We start from the raw sequence: 20978 nt of genomic DNA on the forward strand, positions 1-20978 counted from the left end.
ATTCACTACTATACAGCTTCAACCTTCATTTGTATTTCGAAATTAACAGCCGACAGATGTGTTTCTACAGCTGAATTGTAACTTTGCAGATTTTTTTTTTTTTTTTGCTGTTTTTAGATAAGATTTTCTTAATGTTTAATAAGATAAGATATATAAGATATGATAAGATATTTATTTCAAAAAATGACTATCACAAGCCCCGAAGGGCCGAATTCGCATTTCGGGGTCATATAATAAAAAGAAAGGTTTAAAAGAGAGTATATCAAAAGGTGAGGGAACGGAAGAGCCAAACGGACACCAGCATGGGTATCACCAGTAAAAAAAAAAAAAAAAAAAAAAAAAAAAAAAAAAAAAAAAAAAACTAGTGGTTTATTTGATCAATAATGAAGGTGACAAAAGTTTTTTCATACCTGGAGGTTAAACAACGGATGGGGGACAAGATAGAGATGGGTTCAGATACAGTATGTGGCAGGCGGTGTCTGGATGGGGAGTGTCTTTTGGGGAAAATGCTTTCCGTGCGAGGGTTTATTATTGCATTTTTTGCAAAACGGAGGCACAGCTTTCCTCTCCTGTGCTCAAGAGTATCTGCCTTGGCCTTTTTTAGATGGAGTGAATATGGAACCAAAGTTTCTTTAAAAATCATTCTTAGGGCTCTTATTTGAATAGGTTCAATTTTATCTTATTCATCACAGGAGATGTCAGGATGCCCTACTGGACAAACATATTCAAGATGCGGGCAGACAAAGGAAGTATAAATCCTTAAAGAATGAAATGGGGGGATGTTAAATTTATTCAAGAGCTTAAGGAGATACATGGACGCATAAGCTCTACGGACAATATCTTTCACGTGGACATCCCACTTTAAATTATAGGAAGTTGTAACCACAAGTAACTTAAAGGAAGAAACAGAAATATCTGAGGGGATAGAGTCAAGGAAAGTGGGAGTGGATTTCAAGAAATTTATCGTCATTATATTTGATTTAGTGGAATTTAATTTCATATTTAGGTTCTTAGCTTCAAAAGTTACTCAATTGTTGTTATTACTTGTTGTTATTTGTTTATTGTTGTTATTGAGTATTGTTATTACAATACTCAATCTTAGAACGCCTGAATGTTTAAAACTAAATTGTTCGGAAGCTACCCCAAAAATTTATCTCGCCAATGAATTTTAAATTATTTCCTATAGGGGGGGGGATAGGGGGATCTCATTTTAAGTGAAAATACCTTATTTTTTTTACTGAAAGGAGGCATACCAAAAAGATAATTATTTTTTTCATCTAAAGTGGAGACAGAAGAAAATGATTATCAAATTTCCTGGGAAACCATTGAAATATTTTGATAGACCCAGGGCCCCCCATTAAGACTTGTTCATTGTCTTGGATATGTTGCGATTTCTCATAGGCTACTGGCCTATTTTGGCTTTTGCGTGTGCTCCCTTTTAGTTGGATTCTTTGGATCTTATTTAATACCACGGCGAATCTATGACTCAGTTTTCCAATAATTTGAGGTATATCTGAATAATTTCGACATTTTTGTTGGTCTTTGTAGCCCTTTACTCCTACCCTCTTTTTTTTCAAGGAACACTAAGCTGTTTAACGTGTTTCTGCGTGTATAGTGACCTAGTTAATTATTAAGTAACTTATTTTTCTAATGAAAGCTGAGACGGTATCCTATCAAGGTGGTATCCAGAGGGAGGGGGCAGGGGGGTATTACATTTAAATGATAATATCTCGAATTTTTTTAATTGAAAGCAGGGATCCCAAAAAGTTATTTTTTTTTAATTTAAAGCAGAGACAGCATTTTATCAAGGTGGTATTCAGAGGGGGGGGGTAGTAAGCAATCATATTTAAATGATAATACCTCGATTTTTTTTTAAAACAGGGGTGCCAATAAGTTAATTATTTTTTTTTATTTAAAGCAGAGATGGTGTCCTATCAAGATAGTATCCACAGGGTGGGCATTGGGAGTTATTATATTTAGGTGATAGTACCTTGACTTTTTTTTTTTTATTGAAAGCAGGGATGCCAAAAAGTTGAAAAGTTGACAAAAATTAACAAGATTTTCGTGAGTTATACTTGATACAGCACTTGCTTGGTTTTATCGTCCAAAGGGAAAGGGACATAAGCGTCAAACCCGTTTTTTTCTTATTGATAGAACGGGTTTGATTTGAAAATATTCATTCATAAGTACCAGGCAGATTCACACTAAAACGAATTCGTGTGACGAAAGCGATATCGACATCCCCACCTAACGTTGCGCTCGAGTGACAATGGCGCCCTTGGTCCAGTGCCCAAGCTACATTAAAAGGCCAGGTCATAATAAAAGCTTTCAATTTGGGAGGAGTCTTTGATTCCTCAATTTCAAGGAGGAGTCTTTGACAGTCTTATGACCTCAGGGTACTAGATGTTGCAACGTTCTTACGTATCTACAGTGGTTTAAAAAATTCGATCACCCCACATATGATTACCAAAAATATGCACAAATATAACAAATGTAACACTTGGAATATTATAACACTTTTTTCAAAGCTTTGAAGAAAAGCAAAAAAGACCAAATACCCCTATCTACGCTTAAAAGCTATTTTAAAAAGAAGCTCTTTGGAGATTTCCATTGAAATGACCATAGCAGAAGCTTTGAGCCTGGGTAGGAATCTAAGAGGAGTCTTTGAGTATTTTGAAAACAGGTGACTTATTGTTGCGACTTTTTTAAATTTGGTAATTTTTGTGAGCATTTGGAAATCAAAGCTTAAACTCAATAACTGATACAAAGTGTCCTAACGTTTTGCTTGGATTAAAAGTGACGAACTAGGATGAAAATCTCAACATCTTCCTGGAGGTACTTCAGTCTGCATATTGTTTCATTTAATTACATTTAAAACGGATGAGCTTTTCATTTTTTACCAGAACATAGCTGGCATTTAATTTTTCTTCATACCGAATAAACCATTAAGTGTTTTTTGTTTCAGTGTAATTGAAGTGTTCTCATGCGAAGTATTCATTATGTATTTTTCAATTTGATAAATTTACTCCTTTTAGATGCACTTTATAATTTGACTGATACTAGGTATTTATCAGTTATAATTTGGAATGAATCCCCAAAAGAAAAAAAAACGAATAATATCCAAAAGAACAGCCGAAAGCAATAAAAAAGTAGCAGTTCAGCCTTAGCCTACATGACATATATTCTATAAAGAAGCCAAAAAATTTTAAAATGCATTTTTTTTTTAAATTGTAATTACAAACCAATTTTTAATACAAGAAGTCTTTTTAAGAATCCAAAACAGCAAAAAAAAAAAAAAAATCAATATCAAAGTCGCCCATTTCAATTGTTTTAAAGGTGACAAAACAGATAGCCTATAGGCAAAGGGCATTATGAAAAAATTAAGCTTCTAAGTTCAAAGTTATATTCAAAGTTTTTACCCATATAACTGACGAATTTTGTGATACGGTATTTGAATCGTTTCAATGAAAAAAACTACAAATTTTCATAATTATTTATGTTAAGAATACATAACTAGTAGATATTTCAACTGCTCGTATTATGCAAGGGTTCTGAAACGCCACAGCCATTTCGTTTCTACCACATTTCTACTTCTCTTGATGAATAACGAAGAAGACCAGTTTCCAGCCAGCGACTTGTGAATTTTTGAACTCATGAATAGGCTCGAATCTGTTGTAAATTTAAGCTGTGATTTGAGAAAGACTTATGAAAACATTAATGTTTGCGGTGAACATTGATCATGCCGGCGGCGCGCCACTGACGTCTTACCGACGGTATAGCGCTGCGCGCTTTTTGGCCCCGCCGCCGCCGGTCTTCCCTCATCGGCGCGGTACCGGGGTCTAGTTATTGGGAAGTATACAGACGTTTTCAGGGGGATTTTTTCTGGTAAAGGGGAGAAGAGTGTTTCGGAGGTTATGTGGGAGGATCTTTCCATGAAGGAAGTTTTCATGGGGGAAGGGACATTGCTATGAAGGAGGCGCCGGATTTCTCAGCATTATTTAAAAAAAGATCAGAAATTATATAAAAAAAACAAATTTTTCAACTGAAAGTAAGGAGCAACATCAAAACTTAAAACGATAGAAAACATTACATATATGATTAGGTTCACCCCCTAGTCAATACCTCGCTCTTTAAGCCAAAGATTATTTAGTACTTTCATCAGAGCTATTTATTCTAATTAACGGCATTTGATATTAAGGGGTCATTTTTAAAGAATTGGAACAAAATTCGAACTTAACTTAAAGAGCAAGGTATTGACTAGGGGCAAACCCTCTAATATACGCATTAAAAATATGTGAATATAGAAGTACGTTACGTAAATTAATTCGTAAGTTATGTATCTTTATTATTAATAAAAACGTTCGTAAATAAAATTAAACAGGTTTAGAGAAAGCCATTTAACCAAATAAAATTAAAATTAATATTCAAATTTTGTTATAATTATTCATGTATGGTGAGCCAATATCAAAACCTGCATTAATTCAAAAACGTTCAAAAATTAAATTAAAAAAAAGTTTTTTTTAAATGAAAGTAAGGAACGACGTTAAAACTTAAAACGAACATAAATTATTACGTATATGAAAGGGGCTGTCCCCTCATCAACGCCTCGCTCTTTACGCTAAAATTTAACTTTCTCACAACTCTATTTTTTATTAACAATGAAAAACTTTAGCGTAAAGAGCGAGGCGACAGCCCCTTTCATATACGGAATAATTACTGTTCGTTTTAAGTTTTAATGTCCTTCCTTACTTTCAGTTAAAAAAAACTGTTTTTTTATTTAATAAAAGTGAAAAATGGGTTTGAGTCAACCTCGGAGTTTTTATTATCTGATGTTTGAATTATTTTTAACAAAATAGCTATCTCAAAATTTTCATCGGATGGGTTTGGGGAAAAAAGGGCGTCGGTGGGGGGCTAAGTGCCCTTTGGTCTCTTTTGACTCTTCAAAAAGGAACTAGAACTTTCTATTTTGAATCAAATGAGCCCACTCTGAAGTTTATACGAGCATCCCTTCCACAAAAGTTGTATAACGCTTTACCCGGGCCCTGAAGGATTTTGTCGACCCCGGAATTTTCGTTATAAGATCTTTGAACCATCTTGAAAAAAATGGCTCCCTGAAAGTTCTTATCAGATGGGTCTGAGGAAAATAGCACGGGGGGCGGGGGGGGGATAGCTGCCCTCCGATCTCTTTTGACTCTTAAAAAGTGAACGAGAACTTCCAATTTTCAATCATATGAGCCCTCTTTGAAGTTTATACGAGAATTCATTCCATAAGAAGAATATATACCCCCAGAGCATTACTGACAACGCCTGCCTCCGGGCCCTGGGGGTTGTGTCGACCCTGGAGTTCTCATTTTTTGATCTTTGAACTATTTTTAAAAAATGGCTATCTCAAAGTTTTTATCGGATGGGTTTGAGGAAAAAAGAGCATGGAGAGGAGGAGGGGTTAGTTGCCCTCCGATATCTTTTGACCCTTTAAAAGTGAACTAGAAATTTCAATTTCCAATCAAATGAGCCCTCTCCGAAGTTTATACGAGCATAACTTCCATAAGAACCATATATGCCCCATGAGCCAAACCCTGCAACGCCTGCCCCGGGCCCTGGGGGGTTGCATCGACACAGGAGTTTTTCTTATGTGACCTTTGAACCTTTTTTAACGAAATGGCCATACGTAAAGGAGTTTTTGTCATATGATCTTTGAACTATTTTTAACAAAATGGCTACCTCAAATTTTTTATCAGATGTATTTGGGGAAAAAGGACTAGGGGGAGGTGGGCTAGTTGCCCCCCGGTCCCTTTTGAGTCTCAAAAAGGGCACTAGAACTCTCGATTCTAATCGAATGAGTCCCCTTTGAAGTTTATACAAAGACCCCTTCTATATGACGTGCGTCTGAGAAAAAATAAATGGAGTGTGGGGGGAGGCTAGCTGCCCTCCAATCGCTTTTGACTCTTAAAAAGTGATTTACAACTTTCAATTTCCAATAAAATGAGCTCTCTATGAAGTTTATACAAGCATTCCTCCCATAACAGCCATATATGTCCCCAGGGCATAACTAACAACGCCTACCCTCGGGGCCGGGGAGGCTGTGTCGACACCGGAGTTTTTGTTACCTGAACCTTGAACTATTTTAAACAAAATGTCTGTCTCAAAATTTTTATCTGATGCATTTAGGGCGTGGAGGGAGGGGGGCTAGTTGCCCATCGATCTCTTCTGACTCTTAAAAAGTGAACAAGAATTTTCAATTTCCAATCAAAGGAGCCCTCTCAGAAGTTTATATGAGCATCCCTTCTGTAAGAACTATATGCTCCCAGAGCATTACTTAAAACACCGGTCCCCGGGCCCTGGGGGATTGCGTCGACACAGGAGCTTTTCTTATCTGACCTTTGAACTATTTTTAACGAAATGGCTATTTTAAAATTTTATCAGATGGGCTTGGGGGAAAAAGAGTGTGTGGGGGGAGGGGCTAGTTGCCTTCGGATATCTTTTGACTCATTAAAAGTGAACTAGAACTTTCAATTTCTATCAAATGAGCCCTCTCTAAAGTTTATATGATAATCCCTTTCATAAGAACCATATACGCCCCCAGGACAACACTTACAACGCCAACCCCCGGGCCCTGGGTGGGTTGTGTTGACCCAGGAGTTTATGTTATCCAATTTTTGAAGAATTTTCAAAAAACTGGCTATCTCAAAATTTGTAGCGGATGGGTTTGGATAAAAAAAGGACGAAGGGGGGCTAGTTGCCCCCCCCCCCTCGGGGGCAACTAGCAAAGTCTAAAAGTCCCAAAGTCTAAAAGTAGGTTTTAGACTTTTACAGTGAGAGAAGGAGTTGATACCCAAACTCTTGTTTGTAGTGATTTTTGTTAATTTCAAGCTCGATTTGCATATTCAATTTAAGTTTCACTCGCTTTAAGATTTTCTTATTTATTTACATTAATATCTATTGTATCTTTGTTTGCATTGATTGTTTATTTAATTTCTGTTCGTTTTAGTTTCATTTATACTGCAATAACAGGATATTTTTTTTCGTTTTAAGCTTTATTTTCATATTCAATCCAAGCATTACTCACTTTAAGATCCATTTATTCATTCATATTATTACTTGTTGTATAGTTTATGCTATGATTGTTTATTTAATTTCTTTTCGTTTTGGGTTTCATTTAATCTTTAATAGCAATTTCTGGTTGTTAAGAGTTTGAATTTTAACAGTTATTTGTATCTGCTGAGCTTAAGTTTAAAATGCCCTTTACTTTTCTTTGAAAAACTTATTTTTCGGATTTTTTTTTTAATTTATTTTTGTTCGTTTTTGATACAAAAGTTTAAGTTTTTAAAAACTCCATATTTCAAAATCAACCTTTAAAAAAAATCAAATGTTCATCAAAGTGTTAAAACTGGTATCAAAGTAACAATATCAAAGTGAAAAATGGATTTGTGTCAACCTCGGAGTTTTCATTATCTGATGTTTGGATTATTTTCAACAAAATGGCTATCTCAAAATTTTCATCGGATGGGATGGGGATAAAAGGCCGTCGGTGGGGGGCTATGTGCCCTTCGGTCTCTTTTTACTCTTTAAAAAGGAACTAGAACTTTCTATTTTGAATCAAATGAGCCCTCACTGAAGTTTATACGAGCCTCCCTTCCACAACAGCTGTGTAACGCTTACCCCGGGCCCTGAAGGATTTTGTCGACCCCAGAGTTTTGGTAATAAGATCTTTGAACCATCTTGGAAAAAATGGCTCCCTGAAAGTTCTTATCAGATGGGTTTGAGGGAAATAGGAGGTGGAGAGGGGGGAGGGGGGTTAGTTGCCCTCTGATGTCTTTTTACTCTTAAAAAGTGGACGAGAACTTCCAATTTTCAATCATATGAGCCCTCTTCGAAGTTTATACGAGAATTCCTTCCATAAGAAGAATATATGCACCCAGAGCATTACTTACTACGCCTGCCTCCGGGCCCTGGGGAGTTGTGTTGACCCCGGAGTTTTCATTACATGATCTTTGATATATCTTGAAAAAAATGGCTAAGTTTTTATCGGATGGGTTTGAGAAAAAAAGAGCATGGAGGGGGGTGGAGAGGCGTTAGTTACCCTCCGAAATCTTTTGACTCTTTAAAGTGAACTAGAACTTTCAATTTCCAATCAAATGAGCCCTCTCCAAAGTTTATACTAGCATACTTTCCATAAAAACAATATATGCCCCCCAGAGCAATACTTACAACAACTGCCCCGGGCCCTGGGGGGGTTGCGTCGACACAGGAGTTTTTCCTATCTGACCTTTGAACTATTTTTAAAGGAGTTTTTGTCATATGATCATTGAACTATTTTTAACAAAATGGCTACCTCAAATTTTTTATCAGATGTATTTGGGTAAAAAAGACTTGGGGGGGGGGGGCTAGGTGCCCCCCGGTCCCTTTTTACTCTTAAAAAGGGCACTAGAACTCTCGATTTCCAATCGAATGAGCCCCCTTTGAAGTTTATACAAAGACCCCTTCTATACGAAGTGCGTCTGAGAAAAAAATAAATGGAGTGTGGGGGGAGGCTAGCTGCCCTCCGATCGCTTTTGACTCTTAAAAAGTGATTTAGAACTTTCAATTTCCAACAAAATGAGCTCTCTATGAAGTTTATACAAGCATCCCTTCCATAACAACCATATATGCCCCCAGGGCATAACTTACAACGCCTACCCTCGGGACATGGGGGGCTGTGTCGACACCGGAGTTCTTGTTATCTGAACTTTGAACTATTTTCAACAAAATGTCTGTCTCAAAATTTTTATCTGATGCATTTAGGGCGTGGAGGGGGGGGCTAGTTGCCCTACGATCTCTTTTGACTCTTAAAAAGTGAACAAGAACTTTCAATTTCAAATCAAATGAGCCCTCTCAGAAGTTAATATGAGCATCCCTTCTGTAATAACTATATGCCCCCACAGTAATACCTAAAACACTTGCCTTTTGGCCCTGCAGGATAGAGCCGACAAAGGAGCTTTTCTTATCCGGCCTTAGAACTATTTTTAACGAAATTGCTATTTAAAAATTTTATGGGATGGGCTTGGGGGGAAAAGAGTATGTGGGGAGAGGGGCTAGTTGCCTTCAGATATCTTTCGACTCTTAAAAAGTGAACTAGAACTTTCAATTTCCAATCAAATGAGCCCTCTCTAAAGTTTATACGATAATCCCTTTCATAAGAACCATATATGCCCCCAGGACAACACTTACAACGACAACCCCCGGGCCCTGGGTGGGTTGTGTTGACACCGGAGTTTTTGTTATCTAATTTTTGAAGAATTTTGAAAAAACAGGCTCAAAATTTGTACAGGCTCAAAATCTCAGGCTCAAAATCTCAAAATTTGTAGCGGATGGGTTTGGAGAAAAAAGGGCGGGGGGGGGGATCTAGTTGCCCTTAAATCTCATGACTCTAAAAAAGTGAACTAGAACTTTCAATTTCCAATCAAATGAGCCCTCTATGAAGTTTATACGAGCATCCCTTTCATAAGAACAATAAATGCATTTACAGCATAACTTAGAAAGCCTTCCCCCGGACTCTGGGGGGTTGTATTGACACCGGAGTTTTTTTTATAGACCTTCGAATTATTTTTAACAAAATGTCTATCTCAAAATTTTCGTCAGATGGGTTTGGAAAAAGAAGGCGTGGGGGAGGGGCTAGTTGCCCTCGTATCTCTTTTGACTCTCAAAAACTAGACTATAACTTTCAATTTCCAATCAAATGAACCCTCTCTGAAGTTTTTACGAGCATTTCTTGCATAAGAACCATATATTCCCCCAGGGCATAACTTACAACGCCTACCCTCCGGCCCTGGGGGGGCTGTGTCGACCCCAGAGTATTCGTTGCATTGTCTTTGAGCTATTTTAAACAAAATGGCTATCTCAAGCTAGGTGCCCTCCAATCTCTTTTGACTCTTAAAAAGTGAACTAGAACTTTCCATTTCCAATCAAATGATCCCTCTTTTAAGTTTATACGAGCATCCCTTCCATAAGAACCATATATGACCCAGGGCATAACATAAAAAGCCTGCCCCCGGACCCTGGGGGGGGGGCTGTGTCGATACCGGAGTTTTTGTTATATGATCTTAGAACTATTTTTCGAGGCTGGTTACCCTCCGATATCTTTTGACACTTAAAAAGTGAACTGGAACTTTCAATTTCCAATCAAATGAGCCATCTCTGAAGTTTATACGAGCATTCCTTCCATAAGAACCATATATACCCCCAGGGCGTAATTTATAACCCTTTCCCTGAAGACTGTAGGGGGAGTGTCCTGCTCAAAGATAAAATTTCCAGAACTTTCAGCTACGTTGAAGAAAATGGCTACCTCAAAATTTTGATTGGATGTATTTGGGGAATGGTGGGCGTGGAAGGGGTGTTAGTTGCCTTCCAATCCCTTTCAACTATTAAAAAAGGCACTAGCAATTTGAATTTCTACGCCAATGTTTTCTATAATAACCTTATATGGCCCAAGGGCATAACTTACAACCATTGCCCTGAGGCCTATGGGAGGGGGTGTTGTCATCCTCAAAGACCTAATTTCCAGAATTTTCGACTACGTTGAACAAAATGGCTATCTCAAAATTTTATTGGATGTGTTTGGGTTAAAGGTGGGTGTGAGAGGAGTATTAGTTATACTCCAATCACTTACGACTATGAAAAAGGGCACTAGCCCTTTGAATTTCCAATCAAATGAGTCCTATTTGAAGTTTATAGTTGAAAGCTTTCAATAAAAACTTTATATGCCCCCAGGGCATAACTTACAGCCTGTGTCCTAAGGGCTGTGGGGGGAGTTTCCTCCTCAAAAATATAATTTCCATCTGGAAATCAACTACGCTGAACAAAATGGCTATCTCAAAATTTTTATTCGATGTGTTCGGGGAAATGGTGGGCGTGGAAGGGGTATTAGTTGCCTTCCAATCGCTTTTGACCCTTAAGAAGTGCACTACAACTCTCGATTTCCAATCGAATTAGCCCGCTTTGAAGTTTACACGACGACTCCTTTCATATGAAGTACCTCTGGGAACAAAAATAATAATAAACATAGGTAGCGCAATAGCGCTGCCTAAGTACAGAACGATGTGGGCACAATGTATTTTTTATTTTTGGTTTTTGGTCTTAGACCAGGACACTTTGTATCGAAGGAGCTGTAGTAAAAACTTCAAAAAAAGCTCATTTGATTGGAAATTGGAGTGGCTTGTGCCCTTTTTAATAGTCGAAAGTGATTGGAAGGCAACTAACACCCCTTCTACGCCCGTCTTTTACCCAAAGACATCCAATCAAAATTCTGAAACTCCCAGTTTGTTCAACGTAATTTATTTCCAGATAGAGATTATGTTTTTGAGCTGGGCACTCCCCCACAGCCCTCAGCGCGAAGTTTGAAAGTTATGCCCCGGTGGCATTTAAGGTTTTTATAGAAAGCTCCGTCGTAGAAACTTCAAAAAGGGATCATCCGATTGGAAATTCAAAGGGTTAGTGCCCTTTTTAATAGTCGAAAACAATTGGAGGGCAACTAACCCCCCTCTCACGCTCACCTATTCCCCAAACACATACAATTAAAACTTTAAGACAGCCGTTTTGTTCAACGTAGTTTAAAGGTCCAGAAATTATATCTTTGAGGATGACAACCCCCTCACAGCTGTCATGGCAATGGTTCTAAGTCATGCCCTCCTGCATATAAGATTTTGATAGATAGGTTTGTCGTTGAAGCTTGACAAAGAGATCATTCGATTGGTAATTGAAAGGGCTAGTGCCCTTTTTAATAGTCGGAAGTGATTGGAGGGCAACTAACCCCTCTCTGACGCCCACCATCTCTCCAAACATATCAAATAAAAATTTTGAGATAGCAATTTTCTTCAACGTAGTTGAAAGTTCTGGAAATTTGGTCTTTGAGGGTGACCCCCCCCAGCTCCCAGGCCAAGGGTCGTAAGTTATCCCCTTGGGGCATATAAGGTTTTTATTGAAAGCTTTCTCGTAGAAACTTCAGAAGGGCTCATCCAGTTGGAAATTGAAAGGGCTAGTGCCTTTTTTAATAGTTGAAACGATTGGAGAGCAACTAACGCCCCTCCATTCCCCAAATACATCCAATCAATATTTTGAGATAGCCATTTTGTTTAACGTAGTTGAAAGTTCTGGAAATTAGGTGTTTGAGGATGACAACCCCCTAACAGCACTCAGGGCAAGGGTTGTAATTTATGACCTGGGGGCACATAAGGTGTTTATAGAAAGCGTTGTCGTAGATACTCAAAAAGGGCTCATTCGATTGGAAATTGAAAGGGCTAGCGCCCTTTTTAATAGTCGAAAGTAATTGGAAGGCTTGAAATCTTTATAGTAAAGATCGATGTAGGTACAATGTATTTTTTTTTTTTTTTTTTTTTTTTTTTTTTTTTTTTTTTTTTTTTTATAGACCTGGGTACTTCGTATCGAAGGAGTTGTCTTAGGAACTTCGAAAAGTGCTCAATCGATTGTAAATAGAAAGGGCTCATGCCCTTTTTAATAGTTGAAAGTGATTGAAGGGCAACTAGTCCCCTCCCACGCCAGAACATAATGCCTTCCTAAGGCCTGAACATAATTTGCACTTTACTGAAAAAAGCACAAATGAATGTGCATTGTCAGTTTAATATACATATATTGCTATTTAGTAATCAAAATGTTAATATTATTTGATTTATTGAAGTTATAAAAGTAAAAACATTATATATTTTTCCAGTAAAGTGCAAATTATGTTCTGGCATTGGGAAGGCATAGGGGTTTTGAGCCCTACTCATGTTAATTTCTGCTCGTTTTGAGTTTGACTCGGTTATTTATTGTAATTTCTGTCCGTTTTGGGTGTTATTTAATCATCGGTGCTGATTTGTGGTAGTTTCACGCTTGGTAGATTATTGGGTTTTATTTTTACTCATTTTTTGTTAAATGGAGTTCTTTACTTTTCTTTGAAAAATTGATTTTGTGGAAAAAGGTTTTTTAATTAATAAATAATAAAACAATGGAGCCGTATGGCCTTTCTCATAGGCAACGCTATAGCGTTGCCTCTGATAGGATAATGCTCATAACATAGAAGTTTAAAGGTACAAATTGGTGCATTATTTCTTATTTTTCCTATTGAAAATCTGGGATTTCCGACCTCTCTGTCACTGCATGTCGCTAGGGATCCCACGCCAAATACTCCAGCGGGAATTTTATAGAATCTTTGGATAAAAACTGGAGCTATTTGCCAGAAAAAAAAACCGTTTTTCCACATCAGAAATTCAAAATAACTTGGGATCAAAATACCAAGACTCAAATGACTCTAGTAGCTTACATTTATTGGTAACTTCCGGCAATTTTTCAGAAGCATCCTCAATTTTTTTTAGCATTTTCTCTGCAGCTACCCTTTTTGCAGCTTTCTTTTGACCAGCGACACCTAGAAAAATACTATATATAATGTTAATCATAAATGATCATAATATTGAAATCTGGTGAATGTCGACTTTCACTGGTGAATGTCAACAAAAACATAGTCGCTTTGTGTATGCCCAGCATATTTGTTAAATATCCTTATTTCTGACTTTCACTGGAAAATGTCAACATTCACCATGCACTAATGGTGAATGTATGGCATTTCTTAGATTTATATTTTCTTTTTCGTAATTCAGTCGCGATAGACTTTTCGCCGCTCTTTATGGGAGGAATGATTAAAAACGTAAGACATACAGTACATTTTTAATGAGAAAAGAAAATAATAGTCATAAAAAATTTACATGGCGCAAATTTCGAATATGGCTTAATTATTTAATTCTCTACCGTTATCTGACTGAGATATTATAACGTCAGAACGATTAAAAAACCTGATTGCAATATTTATACCGTCAAAATGTTTTAATCGCCTGTAATCCATATATTTGTTGCACTTAATTTTAGCAGAAACCACTTCAGAAAATAATTTAGAGTATCTCTCAATTAGATATATATATATATATATATATATATATATATATATATATATATATATATGTATAATTTATATATATATAAATATATATATATATATATATATATATATATATATATATATATATATATATATATATATATATATATATATATATATATATATATATATATATATATATATATATATATATATATAACATGTTCTAGGCGTTTACCCTCCCCCCCCCCCCCAGAAAATTACCCCAGATAAATACGCTCCCGGAAAATCCCCCCCCCCCCCACGTGAAAAATAAAGCGTTCCAAATTTGAGGATTTTATTTGAGTTTTGTATTTTTTAATTTCCGCAGGGGAAGGAATTTCGGTACTTGTGTATTATGCGCCACTCACTCAAGTTTAAGCAGTGTAAAATTCGAGAACAAACCCTTTTTTTCGTTGGTTTCTTCGTTACCTTAGAAATAAATTAAGGCTATATATTTGCACACTAGGGGGGAGGGGGGGCTGAAGTATAGCAGGTCTGCATACAAAATGTGGTTGGTACAATTATTCTGCATATTAGAAAGACATATAGACAAATGTATTTTAAAGCCAAATATACGGCCATGAACACAGTAAAATAACATAAATAAAAGGCACAAATAACATTGAATTTGATCAGCGATCATCTTAAAAGACTTAAATAAAACACTACATTAACCAGATAATGTACTTTTTTTTTTTTTTTTTTTTTTTTTTTTTTTTTTTTTTAGCTAGCAAAATTTCCAGATACCTCACTATTCTACTGTAATTGTTTAGCAGCCATATACCTAGAAAAACCTTATTTTCTGGCTTCAAACTGTCCAAATACTTTACCCCCCTTATGCCCGAATATATAGCCCAAATTTTATATTTCCCACATAATCTGTCACTTGTCTTTGTCTTGTCTCACGCTAAGCTAAAAAAAAGTAACGAAGAAACCAAATTGTTTACAATTCGGTCTCGAGTTTTACACAGTGAAAACTTGAGTCAGTGGCCCATAATATACAAGTACCAAAATTCCTTCCCCCTACGGAAATTCAAAAAACAAAACTCAAATAAAATCCTCAAATTTGGAAAGTCTTATTTTCCACGGAGGGGGTATTTCCCATGAGGTATTTTCTAGGGTGGGTATTTTCAGCGGGGGTGCTACTTATTCTAGAAATAACTCACGTATGGATTGGTTGAGACCGTTCCAAAGTGAGTTCAAATACCAATTAATATTTGCACTTTAATCTTGATGCTTTTAATTTTGACATTCTTATAGTGATAAGGAAAACACTAAAGAGAGATGGGCCGAACATTTTGAGAATTTGCTTAACCGAGATAAAGTTGAAGGAAAAGATATAGAGGAAAATGAAAAAGTTTGTGATACCTTGGATGTGAAGGAAGATGGATATGAAGGTTGTATTGTGAGGAGGAATTAGCAACAGTACTAAAAGGATTAAAAAATAATAAGGCTCTAGGTGCTAATAGGGTGGCAAATGAGTTTCTTAAATATGGTGGCTCTGAGGTTAAAAATATGTTACTGAAGCTTATAAATATGATTTTTGAAAAAGGGGAAGTACCTAACGATTTTAGGAAAACCTTAATTAAACCACTTTATAAGAAAGGTGATAAAAGGCAGTGTGGTAATTATCGAGGCATTAGTCTGGCCTCTGTAGGTAGTAAATTACTTAGTAATATGATACTTTTTAAACTGAGAGATGCTGTTGACAAAGTTTTAAGAGAAGAACAGTGTGATTTTAGATAAGGTAGAGGATGTGTCGACCAAATTTTCACTCTTAGGCTAATAATTGGTCCTCAGCTTTGGTCCTCAGTTTTACAGATTATGAGGAAGCGTTCGATTCTGTTGATAGAAGGCTTTAGTAAGGGTTTTATCCTTGTATGGTATACCAGACAAATACACTAAAGTGATTAATGCTATGTACGAGAGTAACACTGCTGCGGTTAAGGTAGGAAACGAGGTTAGCAGCTGGTTTAGTATTAAATCAGGATTTAAGCGGGGTTTTGCTCTATCCCCCTTCATATATATTACTTTGATTGGCTTTGTCTTAAGGAGCACAAGAAAGGTAATAGGAGGCCACAGAATAAAATTGGGAGGAAAAAGTCTCCTGGATTTATATTATTCTGACGATTTAAGCATCCCAGATGAAAGTGTGAGCAAAATGAACGAAGTTTTAGATGTTTTGCGAGTACAGGGTGCTAGAATAGGTTTGAAAATTAACGTTAAGAAGACTAAGTCACTAAGGCTAGGAATAAGTGAAGATGAAAAGGTGACGTTGGGTAATAAAAAGATTGATCAGGTGGGCACCTTCACTTACCTTGGTAGGATTGTTAGTACTAACGATGAGAGCTGTAGAGAAGTTTAAAGTAAAATAGGCCAGGCTCAGGGCCTATTTTCACAGTTAAAAAAAGTTTGGAGGATTCAGAAGATAATTCTGTGAGCCTCGATTAGAGTATTAGATGCTACAATAATGACAGTGGTCAAATATGGCTCTGAAGCATAGACGCTCCGAAAAGCGGATGAAGATTTCCTAGACGTTTTCCAGAGAAATTGCTTAAGGATTGTTCTGGGTACCCGGCTGACTGACCGTATGTCAAACAATAGACTATACGAAAAATATGGTTCAATACCGTTTAGAATGACAGATTGCCGAAGATTGTTCTTTTCGGCCAACCGTCTAGGGCTAAACAGAAAGCAGGTCGTCCTCGTCTGAGGTGGGAGGACCTCATAAAGGAAGATTTAAAGGAAATGGGAACTTCGTGGGCGGGTGTAAAAAGGGAGGCTTTGAATAGATTGGGGTGGAGAAGCGTGCGTAGCTGTGTTGGCTTCAGGTAGCTTGGTGCTACGGTGAGTTGTTAGTAGTAGCAGTAGTATATGTAATAAAAAAAGATAATAATAATAATGCTTTGATATTACAAAGGAGCATACAAAGTTTGGTCATACATGCAATGAAATAAAAAAAAATATGGCACATGATTAAAAAAAGAACACCAGCTGACAGTTTTAACACTGGAACTCACCAACAGTATGAAACTCATCGCCAATCTTGCATTGAATTACAAATGTCCTCTGATGTGGGGGTCCTCCTTGATTCACTAGATCAAAAATTGGCGTAGGCAAACCTTTTAGCGTTACAGTCCTTACGAGTAAGGCTATGTAATCTAAAAAAGAAAACTGAAACGTTAGCAACCGTAAAACTAATGCATCGGAAAAGGAAAAAGAGATCCAGCCTCTAGATTTTCCAAAAAAAAAACCGACTGCTGACTGAGTTGCCTCCCTGAGTCCGAAAAACTATAAAATTGCATTTTTAGCTATACTTAAAAAAAGTAAAAAAAAATATCATAATGAGATTTGACAACTGAACCGGCAAAGGCTTTGGCCCAGCAAGTATGCCAGGAAAGTCCTTTGAGTTTACCATCCCTCCAAGCAACCCAAAACCTGATGACTTTTGAAATTGTCCAATTACCTCTTAATATTCTATATAATTCATGTACTGTTTGTTCTGAATCAAAGTTGTGTCCTCCGAAATTTCCCCCATCCTCTAAAAGCTCCACCCCTCCTTCGGAGATGCTAAATTTACATTAATTTATCACTATTAACTTAGTGCAAAGTTTTTTAGTACTTTCTAAAGAATTTTTGCTCCTTGACGTTAAGAAACTTTTTATTTATTACATTTTCTGGGTAGTTGATTAATTAATTTGTTTGCTATGATTCTTCGAACTTTCTGTAAATTTCTTTTTGTTGCGATTTCAAACTTAATGTATTTTATTTGGTAACAGTTCGGTCTTTTAAACTTACCCCTACAAAATCAAAATTGTAGCTTCATTTCTTGAAAATTATTTTACTGATTACATTTTCAGAGTGAATATTTAACTGCACCAAAGCCCCCATCCTCCTCCTATTTCCTGGATATATACAGAAGTTTTTCTTTTTCAGAATGGCATTAAGAGGTATTATGAACCTACTATTGTAAAGAAATAAGCACAAGCACTAACGAGCAATAGCACCCTATAATTTGTTTTCGGTCAAAAAAATTGATCTAAATACAGGAACATATGTAATATACGTGCATTACTGCTTCGAGATGGTCCAAAAAAGGGCGTGAGAATTGAAATGGTAAAACGACTCCCTCCAGCATAGTCATTCCCAAAAGCATTGATATTGCTGAACCAAATTGTTTTTAACTATGCTGAACGAAATCTTAAAATTTTACTATCTTAAAATTTTACTCGGATGCCTTTGAGGAAAAAGGGGTGTGGGATGAGGCTAGTTGATCTCCAGTCTTTTTGGTCACTTAAAAGGGTCACTAGAACCTTTGGTTTTTGCTCGAATGACCCCACTCCCAGTCTTCTTGGACCATTGATTCGATAACCCCTGAAAAAAAAACACACTTCTATGATCTTTCTTCTGGTAAAAAAAAAAATTCCACTGTTTTGCAGAAACGAGCTTGAAAACTCTATTGCAGGGCTCTCTGATATTCTGAATCTAATGGTGTGATTTTCATTCAGATCGTTTATCTCCTTTCATAGGCAGCGCTATTCCTAAGTAAAGAAAGATGTTGGCACAGCGTATTATTTATTTTCTTGTTATGGCAAGGGCACTTCGTATCGAGGTTGCCGTAGCAACTTCGAAAAGGGCTCATTTGATTGGAAATTGGAATGGCTAGTGCCATTTTTAATAGTCAAAAGTGATTGGAAGGCAACTAACACCCCTTCCACGCCCACCATTTCCCCAAACACATCCAATCAAAATTTTGTTCAGCGTAGTTGATTTCCAGATAGAAAACATGTTTTTGAGGAGGACAATCCCCCACAGCTCTCAGGGCAAGGGTTGTAAGTTATCCCCTGGGGGCATATAAGATTTCTTATAGAAAGCTTTGTCGAAGAAACTTTAAAAAACTTTCATTCGACTGGAAATTCAAAGAGCTAGTTAGTACCCTTTTTCATAGTCGAAAGTGATTGAAGGGCAACTAACCCCACTCTCACGCCCACCATTTTCCCAAACACATCCAATCAAAATTCTGAGATGGCCATTTTGTTCAAAGTAGTTGAAAGTTATGGATATTAGGTCTTTGAGGATGACAAACCTCCCCCCCCCCCCACAGCCTTCAAGGCAAAGGTTGCAATTTATGCCCTGGGGGCATATAAGGTTTTTTTATAGAAAATGTTTTCATATAAACTACAGAAAGAGATTATTCGATTGGAAATTGAAAGGGCTAGCACGCTTTGTAACAGTAGAAAGTGATTGGAGGGCAACTAACACCCCTTCCACGCCCACCATTCCCCCAAACACATACAGTCAAAATTTTGAGACAGCCATTTTTTTCAACGTAGTTGAAAGTTCTGGATATTATGTCTTGAGGATGATAGACCCCCCACACCCCTCAGGGCAATGGTTGTAAGTTTAGCCCCGGGGTTCATATAAGGTTTTTATAGAGAGCGTTGTCATATAAATTTCGAAAAGGGCTCATTCAATTGGAAATTGAAAGGGTTAGTACTCTTTTTAATAGTCAAAAGTGATTGGAGGAAAACTAACACCCCTCCCACGCCCACCATTTCCCCAAACAAAACTGGAGTTACATAGTGTCGACGATTATTGTCCATAATGGTTTGTACGTGATTAATCAAATCATTCCTGCTCTTTGCACTCTTGAAATAATACACTACCGCTTGGATGAGGCAGGAGAACTTTCTTGAAAAGAATTTCAATTCGCAATCGGCACAAATCTCTTCGCGACAAAAATCAGTAGGCTCACTTAATAGCTTGCAAGGAATGTCTGATCAGATATATAAATCGACGCCTCCACCACGGCACTCTAGACCACGATCTCGCTTTGTGCTGAAAAGCTCATATAGACTTTAATACGACCAGTTTCTTAAATAACGTCCCAACATTTACTCACTGCTGCTATGGAAGAGCAAGTTTGTATTATCAGGACTTGAAGTCCGTCCATTTTGTTGTTCAGTGAGTGGACGGTGCAGAATGAAATGTTTTATAGTTCCATCTTCGCTGAAAAGCACTTTGGTTTAAAATATTTTTTTTTTAATATTTACACTTACGCTGTAGGACGAAGTCGAAGAATTATAGATTTATTTTCATTCTTAGATCTTTGAAGAAAAAACCTACGCGTAAAAACATTAAAATTTTTATCTTAGCTACCCTTAATTGCTACGGGAATACTAGAGGTTCTTTCCTTTTTGGCACGATAATATATTAAACTGTGATCTTACTATTTGGATCATTATCAGCTTCTTCACTTATACTCTTCGGGGATTGAACCTCCTGTGTTTTCCCATCTTTTATGTTTTCAGGTCCACTCTCTGTAGCTCCCTTAGGCGATGCAGATGATTGACAAAGGGAAAGACTCGCATTGTCTAGTTCACTAGCAGCAACGTCAGGCTGAGTTTTACCTATAGGAAAAATAATAATAATTCATATTCTTCTAAATGAATATTTCTGCATTTACGTAAATTGTAGGGTTTTTTCTAACAGCAAAAGAGCAAACGAACGTGAATTTTGAGCAACGCTGCCCTGTAGAGAATGGCTCAACAAAATTTTAATGTAAAAATTCGGACGATGCTCACCTAAAATCTACAGCAATTTTGGTTTTAAATGCACATAATGACAAAATCTGATTGATCCTGGCTGCTAATACACCAAACCAGAATTTTTATGTCATAGGAAACCGTGAACAGAAGGGGTTTCACTTTCTTCGAGGAAAAACACGAGAATGTAAGTAAAAATAGTAGACATAGTCAATGCATTGCCATTTTTTCTTTCAAATGAGAACTTGTTTAATCATGTTTACTGTTTAATCAAGAGGTCTAATTTGGGCCGAAAGTTTACTCTGTGGTACTAAATACTTGATAACAACGGTTTTCGACAATGGATATTATTGTTGCAGCCATTCTGTCGTTTTTGGTACCAAATGGCACCGACAGATGGTGTTATCGAGACGAATTTAAAAAATCAAGTAGATATGAGCAGGAGCTTTTAAAAGAGTCATTAAATGTCTCTCTATGATGTTATGATA

General features: G+C 36.8%; 1 protein-coding gene across 4 annotated transcripts in view; it reads right to left on the minus strand.

Annotated features, from left to right (window-relative positions):
• Positions 1-20978, minus strand: part of LOC148940066 (double-stranded RNA-specific adenosine deaminase-like) — a 123278-nt gene that overhangs the window by 30912 nt on the left and 71388 nt on the right. For all 4 annotated transcript variants that reach the window (XM_089105931.1, XM_089105929.1, XM_089105927.1 and 1 more), the window contains 3 exons: positions 20176-20355; positions 16966-17106; positions 13295-13396 (listed from right to left, as the gene is read on the minus strand). In XM_089105931.1, coding sequence (XP_088962057.1) covers positions 13295-13396; positions 16966-17106; positions 20176-20355 — 423 coding nt within the window. The remainder of the gene's footprint in view (positions 1-13294; positions 13397-16965; positions 17107-20175; positions 20356-20978) is intronic.

This window comes from Artemia sp. Qi Xiang Cuo, chromosome 20, assembly GCF_049724085.1.
Source record: "Artemia sp. Qi Xiang Cuo chromosome 20, ASM4972408v1, whole genome shotgun sequence".
NCBI lineage: Eukaryota > Metazoa > Arthropoda > Branchiopoda > Anostraca > Artemiidae > Artemia > Artemia sp. Qi Xiang Cuo.